Source organism: Homalodisca vitripennis, unplaced genomic scaffold (genome assembly GCF_021130785.1).
Source record: "Homalodisca vitripennis isolate AUS2020 unplaced genomic scaffold, UT_GWSS_2.1 ScUCBcl_35;HRSCAF=718, whole genome shotgun sequence".
NCBI classification, from domain to species: Eukaryota; Metazoa; Arthropoda; class Insecta; order Hemiptera; family Cicadellidae; genus Homalodisca; species Homalodisca vitripennis.
In genome coordinates this window covers 1-9,828 of record NW_025776135.1, presented here as the reverse complement: position 1 = coordinate 9,828, position 9,828 = coordinate 1, and the positions used below count along the sequence as shown (strand labels likewise).

General features: G+C 37.7%; 1 protein-coding gene across 1 annotated transcript; it reads left to right on the top strand.

Moving 5' to 3' along the window:
* The first annotated feature begins 1,824 nt into the window (after window positions 1-1,824).
* LOC124370104 lies at window positions 1,825-2,737 on the top strand. Its single transcript, XM_046828395.1, has 2 exons — window positions 1,825-2,003; window positions 2,485-2,737. The coding sequence occupies exons 1-2, from the start codon at window positions 1,825-1,827 to the stop codon at window positions 2,735-2,737; spliced, it is 432 nt and encodes a 143-aa protein (XP_046684351.1).
* Window positions 2,738-9,828: the final 7,091 nt, after the last annotated feature.

Genomic DNA, 9,828 nt, shown 5'->3' with positions numbered 1-9,828 from the left:
CGTGTGGGACACTTTGCTATAAACTGCAGATCAAATCTAGGTAGAGGACAGGGAAACGACAGAGGGGGGACGCTAGAGGAGGAGGGAGTTAGCGTTCCTACTAATAGAAACTCCCCAAATGAAAGTGAAATCCCAAGTAGCAGGATAGCCACATTATGTGAAACTCATGAACAGGAAGAGTGGAGAGACACATGGAGGCAATATAGCGGATCCCCGAGGAGTAGATGGATTCAGGGTGGTTTTCATCAGCGTTTATCAGACAGAAGAACGGAAGAAACCCGCTACGTGGCATCAATGGGGTGTCAAGCAATCCAGGATCGATTAGAACTCTAGGGGTTCTTGAAGTTCACGCCCTCGTCGATCAACAACGAAAGACCAGTTATATTTGACACCGGCGCATGTGTCAGTTGTATGGACGAAAAATCTTGTGAGTCACCGTGCTAGAGTCCAACCAGTAGAGGGAGTAAATATGAAGACGGCCACAGATGAACCTGTATGTATCACTGGAAGAACGGACATAACTATAGAAATCGGCAGATGCGTCTTTAGATTTTCTGTATTTGTAGCCAGAGGACTAGGAGGTTGCTGCATTCTAGGAAATGATTTTCATCTTAAGTTTAAAACAACCATAAGCTATGCCGAAAGAATGGTGAGGTTAACCAACGTAAGTGGAAGAACTATATCTGCTCCATTTTCCTGTCGAGAAAAGGATGCGAAGTATCAGAGACCACCCCCAGATGCAACCTGGCTAAACCAGATCCAGTTTGAGGATCTTGAAGAATGTAGCGTAAAAGTTGTGAGTGCCGACACTACTGAAATTCCCGCAAGAGGCCGAAAGCTGCTGAAAATCAAATTTGAAGGTGCTTTACCATACACAGGCATTATGGAACCAAACTACCGGCTGTATAAGGAGACTTCCATTTTAGTACCACCCTGCCTCACCACATCATTGCCACTAGAAGCCGTCATGGTATCAAATGTTTCAGAAGAAGTGAAAAGAATAAACAAGGGAGAATTATTGGCAGAAGTGTATGAAGCTGAAGAAATTCCAATCGAAAATAAATCTATTGCAATGAATATTGTGAGTGGAGGTGATGAGGGTTGTATTGAAGAAAAGAAGTTGAATCTTAACCCTCAGATGACATTCCGAAGAAAGGAAAACTATGCTAGATCTGTTGGCGGACTACAGTGACAGATTCTCCTGGGATCCCTCTCAAATTGGAAGAACAACCGTAAGCGAGCACAAGATAGAGCTTACTAACAGAACTCCAGTGCATCAACCACCCTACCGAGTCTCCCATAGAGAAAGGGAGATACTGAGAGATCAAGTTGAGGAGATGCTGAGCAAGAACATAATACGTCCTAGTACAAGCGCTTTTGCATTCACCATTTGTCTTGGTAAAAAAAAGAAAAATGGAGAGTGGAGATTTTGTGTTGACTATCGTTACAGCGAGTGAACGACCAGCTGAATCCTATACAACACCCTCTTCCACTGATAGATGATATTCTAACATACTTAAATGGTTGTCAATGGTTTGTAACGCTAGACTTAACGTCTGGGTTTTGGCAGCTGCCCATAAGAGAAAAGGACAGGCACATAACAGCTTTTGTTACCCCCAGATGGTTTATGGGAGTACGAAGTTACTCCATTTGGGCTCAAAACGAGTCCCGCAGCCTTTCAAAACTGCATGGACAAGGTGTTGGCAGGATTAAAATGGGGTACATTGCCTTTTATATCTAGACGATATATTAGTTATGGCTCCAACATTCAAGGAGTTGATAGAAAAATTTGAGAAAGGTTCTCCAAAGGCTTAGGAAGCCTCTATGACACTAAATCCTTCTAAGTGTACCTTTGGGTATCAGGAAGTTAAGGTACTAGGACATACAGTCAGTGCTAAAGGAGTAAGTCCCGATGCTGGAAAAATAAAAGACATACTGAATTTTGAACCACCTAGAAGACTGAGGGCTCTCAGGTCCATTTCTGGGGCTTGCCAACTACTACCGTAAATTTGTACCTGACTACTCAAAGATAGCCAGACCTTTAATTGAATTGAACCAAGAAGAATAAGTCATTCATATGGGGTACAGAGCAACAAGAAGCATTCCAAACCCTAAAGGAGAAGCTAACAACAGCTCCGATCTTACGACACTTCGATCCCAAACTGCCTGTTGAGTTACACACTGGACGCTAGCGACATTGGAGTAGGTGCTTGTGATCATGCAAAAGGAACAGGGGGATGCGTTACCTGTAGCATACGCATCTAGGAGGCTATCAGAAGCAGAGAAAAAATATACGGTCACTAGAAAAAGAGTGTATTGGTGTTGTGTGGGCAACACAACATTTTAGGCAGTATTCTATGGGGGCGCAATTTTACAATAGTAGTAGATCACCATGCTTTGTGCTGGTTACACAAGAACCGGGACTCATCAGGAAGACTGGCAAGATGGGCCCTGAAGCTCATGGAGTTTTGACTATGAAATAAGGCACAAACAAGACGCCTACAATGTAGTTCCTGACACACTTTCAAGGAATGCTTGTGAGGACTGTAAGCCAGAAGACGAAGACAAGACCAATGAAATACCCATGTTAGCGCTGAATTGGACAGATCTACCCAAATTACAGGATGAGGACGAGGAGTGCAGAAGAATCAAGGACACAATGTTAAAACCGGAAGAGTCTACAGCGACAGAAAGAAGAATGGCAAGGAGTTTTATGCTGGAAGATGGAGTGCTATAACAGACGTAATGTTGCTCATATTGGAGAAAAGAAACTGCTAGTAGTACCTGAAAGCAATCAGAAGTGAAATTTTGTATGAATGTCATGACAGCCCTTTGGCAGGTGGGACATCTGGGTTTCACCAAGACGTTTCATAAATTGAAGTGCCGGTTCTATTGGCCGAACATGATAAAGGATACTGAGAAGTACGTCAAAACGTGCTTACACTGTCAAACTCGAAAGACACCAAAATTATCTCCAGCAGGGATGTTACAACCCATTCCGGTGGGGTATCCTTTTTGAAAAAGAATTGGGATAGATGTATTGGGTCCGTTTACAAAGACAGACAACGGAAATAAGTACCATCATAGTAGCGATGGATTATGCGACAAAGTGGGCTGAAGCAAAAGCGACCCCCTCAGCTACTGCAGAAGAGACCGCGAAATTTGTGATCAACAGAATCATTTGTAGGTTTGGATGTCCGAACGAGATCCTTACTGACAGAGGAAAGAATTTTAGGTCGAACTTAGTGTGTGAAATTTTAAAACGGACTGGGAATCCGCACGTTATTCACAACAGCTTATCATCCAGCGTGCAATGGCTTAGTAGAACATTTCAACGGCACACTGGCTCAGGATGTTATCTTATTATACAGGGGTCTAATCAGAGAGACTGGGATCTTTACGTAAATCTCACATGTTTCAGCTACAACACAAGTCGTCAGGAAACCATAAAACATAGTCCTTACTATATGCTTTTTGGAATGGAAGCTCGACTACCTGTTGATGTAACTCTACGCAAAAATGTAAGTAGTGACGTGAAGGCGGAGGAAGTTCTGCAAAGAGTTCACCAGTGTCCGCAGAGATGTAATAAAAATAGTGGAAAGAAGTCAACAGAAACAGAAGGATCGGTACGACCAGAAGCACCGTTTCGTAGAGTATGAACCCGATGATCTAGTCATGATATGGACACCAGCTTCGCAAGAAGGGAAGGACTACCAAGTTACTACATAGGTGGAACGGCCCGTATAAGGTGATATCCAGGCTTTCCGAAGTGAACTATGAAATAGAAATCAAGAAAGGGAACCGGTGTTATTTTGACACAGTTCACGTGAGTCGACTAAAACGTTTTTATCCAAGAAACTAGAAGATAAAATGAAAGGATGATGCATGTTCTTTTATGAATGTAATTAGTGTATAAATTAGTGTTAAAACAAATTTAGGATAGGGTAGCGTGTAACTTATATAATCTATCCTGTGCAAGACAATAACTTTAGACCGTCTGTATATTCATTATAAAAAAAAAAGAGGACTATTTTGTGCTTGCCAGTGTAATATTTGTGTTTGGCTACGAGTAAAACTGCCCAGCTAAGCGATAATGTGATCATTGCACTGTGAGACAATGCAAGATAGGCAGGGCAAGGTCCAAAATCGGAACACTAGTGTGCCTAGACAGTGAGCTCACGACGCTCGAGCGGTTAAAAACTAACTGGTGTCCTGTATACGTAATATTTCTTGAAATTTTAGTTAACCAGCGTTATATTTATAAGTTGATAATTTAGGTGTGCTAATATTAGATAAATGTGTTAAAACTTGATTGTTAGTTTAATTTGTTGTGACTACAGTAACAGTGTGCCACGTGACAGAGAACTATGGATACGCTACCGAAGGTAATGACACTTGTTAGTATGATCATTGTAATTTTTGGTAATGTTTTATTTGTAGAGGCGAGTCAGGATGGCCAAACTCCAATATCAGTTGTTACAGGTGTCTACTGGGAAAGAGATAAAGTCGGCAGAGATATATGAAGCGTCCGTCCCGTTGGTTTAACAAGACAGCGTGGCCAGGAGTAGACATAGCTTATTTAAGTCGTCCCAAAGGAGTAGGATTTGTAATGGTGTTATGAATGATCCAGAATGTATGTTATTTTCTTGGGCCGCAGTGGTTAATAAGGAGATTGGAGCACGAGTCACATGGCTGAACAGAAGTTTGAGTGAGACAGCTGATAATTTTGAATTATTTTCAGGGTCGAAACGTGATAAGCGCAGTCTTCATTTTATAGGTAATTTTGCTCATTGGTGTTGTGGAGTTATAAACCAAGAAGCAGCTACGACCTTGTAATGCTAATCAAGAAGAGAATGAATGTATTTGAGCAGGAACTTCACAATGAACTTCAAGAGGCGTATGCAGAAATGGATAATCTAACAATTAATATGAATTCTTACAGTCAGGAAGTCAGTCGCACATTATCTCAAGTAATAGGTGTGGGAGTTAACATAACAAAGATGATTGATCGATTTAGAACCAAGGTGTATGTCGCTGATCAAAAGAATAATCATAAAACATACAGTCTGTTACAGCTCAACGCATTACACTCTATTCGGCAAGTTGCAAGTGTTTACAACTAGTTTACCAGATTGGAAATTTTAAGTCAATGCAGAGAACAAAAGATTCCGAACTCGATTATTTCTTTGTCAAAATTTCAAGGAGATCTTCTGAAATTAGCGGCCTCAATCAAGGACGGACAATTACGAGTTAGTAATTGCTCCGGAGGAAGTGAACAAAATATTTAAAATTAGAAATAGCTGACTGTATGATTTCAGGTTCAACAATTATTGTAAATGTAAAGGTGCCCATTAAAAAAGCGGGGAGCGCGCTGGAAACTGTTTGAATTAATGGCTGTACCTTTTGCATGGAAAAATTTCTACTTGTAATATCATCATGATGTGACCTATCTGGCAGCCGACAATCGAGCGTCTGAATGTCGATACAAGGCTCAGCAACTCATGATTGTCAGCCGTACATAAATTCTCTATGTTTTATTCCTAGGAATGCCGGAGATGCTGTCTCGGGTTTCGCTATGTCCCAGAGCTATGTTTAGAGGAGCGACGATACAGGAACTCAGTAAAGTTTGTGCCTTTTCGTGTGCGCAGGGCAGAGCGCCGATAGTGAACAGATTAGGAGAGGAGATGTTTGTACTTACACACGTTTCAGGGCAGTTAAAGTTGGAATGTCGTCATGGGTCGAATTTAACCTTAAATATATCCGGAAGATAGACGACCCGGTGCTCTCCAAATTAAGGTCGCTTGTGATTGTAAATTAATGTTAAATGAAGAAGTAATTGTTTTTGAAAACTTACCCTTGTTATAAGAAAATATCTGTTTCAGAAATAGTCCATTATAGTTCCTGCTCTTTGGTCCAAATTGAAAACTTTGAAGGTTTCTTCCAGAAACACGTATTCCTCCAGTACTTTTACCACCCTGGACGAGTGTTTGGACGAGAGTTGGCCAACTGAGGTGCCCCATTGGAACATGACGTACGCTAGGACACAGGTGGAAACCAAGCCACCGCTGATAGTAACAGGCCACAACGAAGGGATTTGGCCAATTGTGTATACTGTAATTCATGCTGTATATTTTCACTGGTAACGATTATTGTTGTGAGAAATCCACACTTTGTGGGTTTGTATAATTTAAATATAGTTAGAGGAGAACCTATAGAGATATTTGTTACAGAGAAAACCTATAGGGAAGCTGTATACATTACTTTGTTAATTCTTGTTTTTATTTTGTGCTGGTACTTGTGAGATGGTGCTGTCCGATGGAGGAATAAGCAGAGCAAAGAGGAAGTGTCTATGAAGGGACATCGGGAGATCCAGGACAATGATGGCTTACCCCGAAGCATGCCGCTAGCCGAGATAGATGGGCGGAGCTGCGAATTACCTTGGAATGGTGGGATATGAAACAGTCCGAGTGATAAGTAACCACCGTGTTTAATTGGATACATAATGAGGAAACTATGGAAAGTTTATGTTACAAAGTGATTGATTGTTGATGAATTTCTTATAATAAACAAAAGGGAGTTTCATTTCTCTGTAATGGATCATCCAGAGTAAAAACATTAATATGATATAAGGTTTTGTTGCATAATTAGATATACTACAGCGATGTACTAATATAATTAGGTAACAGTGAATGACGTTTTGTACTTCAGACGTAATATAATATTTAAATGTTTTGTTAAAATCATGTAATGATAAGTGTGAGATAAATCTATGCCAATTATAACCGTGAAGTTTGCCTAGGATAAGGTGTGTCTAATAAGATAGTTACAGGGACACGAGACGGGCGGTGCCCGGACCGGGTGCGCAGCAGCTGATCTGGTGCAGGGTCACGGTCAGGTCACTGAGATGACATTGAACCTGTGTCGTATGACTGCGGTATGAATGATGAATGAGTGGTGGCCACCAAATGAGCAAATGAGTGAAAGAATGATATGTTATAAAAATATGAATGTTATCAAGAATTAATAGGTAGAATGATTAATGTTAGTATAATGTTACAAGTGAAATAATGTTGGTGTTTATGTAACAATACAATATGAAAATGTCTAGAGTAGGGGTATATCAATAGTGTATACCTATTTAAACTAAAGTAAGGGCTGAGTAAGAGTTTAAAAGTGTATTTCACATTCGCTAAGAAATGGGGCCCCTTGAAACCGTGTTTAATGATAATAGAATAATGACCATTATAAAATGATGTACCGTAGTAACTAACACAGTTGGTATTTTATATATATAATCAACTGATAACAAAACTATTAAGATGGTAAAGAATGTTTTAGTTTAGATATTAGATTATTTAGGAATTGTGTAATATATACCAACTTCATTTTTCTGATTTGCATAAAGTTGTCAGGTTGTTATGTTCATGTTTTAAATGTTAAACCTTTAAACTATCATCGATAGGTATTGCTGAGATAAAGGTACGGATATCCCCTGACTAAATCAAATTGGTGGTATATAAAAAATGATTAAATTAGTTTATTTGTAGTAATTGATTAAATGGTGAAGTATTAAGTAATAAGGTGCCATGGGCCTTACTTTTGATTTAAAAATGTATGTTAAAATATATAGTGGGTAATAACATGATTGTGGGGTAATAAAATTATTTTGTATATAATTTGTCATATATCTTGTTTTATATAGAATTAGTGAATAAAAAAAAAAATGAGAACCAAAATGTGTAATAGCTTTATTTTGTTGATGATTTGTCCTAGTTAGTAGGGATAATTTTCGTCTTAAACAAGTAACCATAAGATTAGAAGAGCTCTAGTAGTTGGAAACACGCCTTGCACAACAATGGTCGGCCAGGCCGCTGACCCCGAAGGGTCAGGGCCCACTGCGCCGGAAGGGCCTCTGCTGACCACAGCTACTGTATATCAACGTAGCCAATCTGGAGGTGTCACCTGTTTCCAGCTCAAAAACTTTGAGTAACTTCCATTGCATGGAGATTACTTAAAGTAGGTATAAAACCGATCCCAAATGGTAATCAAATCCCGGGGACACATAATGTAATTAAATTATTTGGGAAAAATAGAGAGTGTTTAGTTGTTAGTAATAAATGTGATGATTACCCTTAGTTTTAGTAGTTTGTAATTTTCTAATTTTGAAGTAGAAATATGTTAAATAAGCAATTTTATATTTTAGAAGTAAACAAAAAAAAAAGGGTGTTGTTACTCCCCAAACTTGTATATTTATATGGCACAAATCAAAATGAGTATGTAGAGGGATGTTTTTATTGGTAACTTTATGACATTTTTAGTTAAGGTGAGCGTAGGCCTCTATCTATAACAGAGTTCCCCACGGCAATTATTTCTTTTCAATTTTTTTTTTTTTTGGATGTTTTAAATTTGAGGCGATATCTTCATATTTGTGTGTTGAGTCTTTAACTCCTTTTAAATTTAGGTTAATAATATCCCAGGTGAAAACAAAATTAGAAAGGGGAAAACACAATAAATTGGTAGAAGAAGTCGAAAAACTGTGGTCAGTTAAGCACTATTAAAGGAACTATTTCGTATTCAAAAAGTGATGTTATTTCTCAAACTTCTAATGGCTTTGAATCAGATTTTAAATTTGGTGTTTTTGAAGCAGCTGGAAATTTATCTCATTTTGGATTAGGATTTTTTGAAAATGTTACTATTCCGATCTATAAAGGAGGATTTTATCTAAGTTTTATAAGAGCAGAAGACGATGATGTGATTCTGAAGACTGCAACTGGAAATGTTATGCCTGTTGATGGAAAAATAACAATTTACAGATTTTTTTATTAGAGTTCCAATGATTGATTATAAAACCACGAGTAAAATTAGGTTGATTGATGAAATTACAAAAAGTCAAAACATTATGTTTAATTTTCTAGATTGGCAATGTATTGAACAAAAAGGTATTTCCGGAACAACTTATTTCGTTCGTATTACAAATATTTATAGAAATATCTTCAATCCCAAGTTCGTTATTATAGGTTTTTCAAACAGATAGACAGAATAATCAAAGAAAAAAATCCTTCAAAGTTTGATAGTTTGGATGTAAAAAATATCAGAGTAAAATTGAACGGTTCTTATTATCCATATGAATTACAAAATTTAAACATTTCAGGAGGTCTTTTCAGAATCATGTATCAGATGTATCAAGATTTTAAGAAAGTTTACTGTAATAATAAGGAAATGTATTACAATCCTAAAGAATTTTTAGCGAATAGACCTATTTATGTCATTGATACAACAAAGAGTTTGGACAAATATTTCTGGTTCAAAGAACGATATAATTATCAATATTGATTTTCAAAAAGCTGTTACAAACGCGATTTGTTATGTGGTTGTGGTTTCTGAGAAATTTTTAGCCTATGATGTGATTAAGAACGATATTAGAGAAATTCAGTAAAATTTTAGATTTATGGATTTTTCATTCATTTCAGAGATTTTTCATTAAGATTTTAATATAAATTACCACACAATTTCCGTTTATTCGAAACAGATATGAGAACATTGGCAATACATTTTTCATTAAGATTTTAATATATTTACAACAGAATTTTCGTTGATTCGAAGCAGATATGAGATCAATAGATTGATTCGAAGCATATTTGACTAAGTTTCAGCTTAAGAAAGTAGAATCAAACAGCTATAGATTCGTTTATTTTTAGTTCATGATTTATAGATTCGTTTATGGTTCAATGAACAGTATTTTACATTGATTTTCTGACTGTCCCAAAAGTGGTCTAGAACCGCCATATTCATATCTACTCATACATATATATTATTAAATAAATTTAA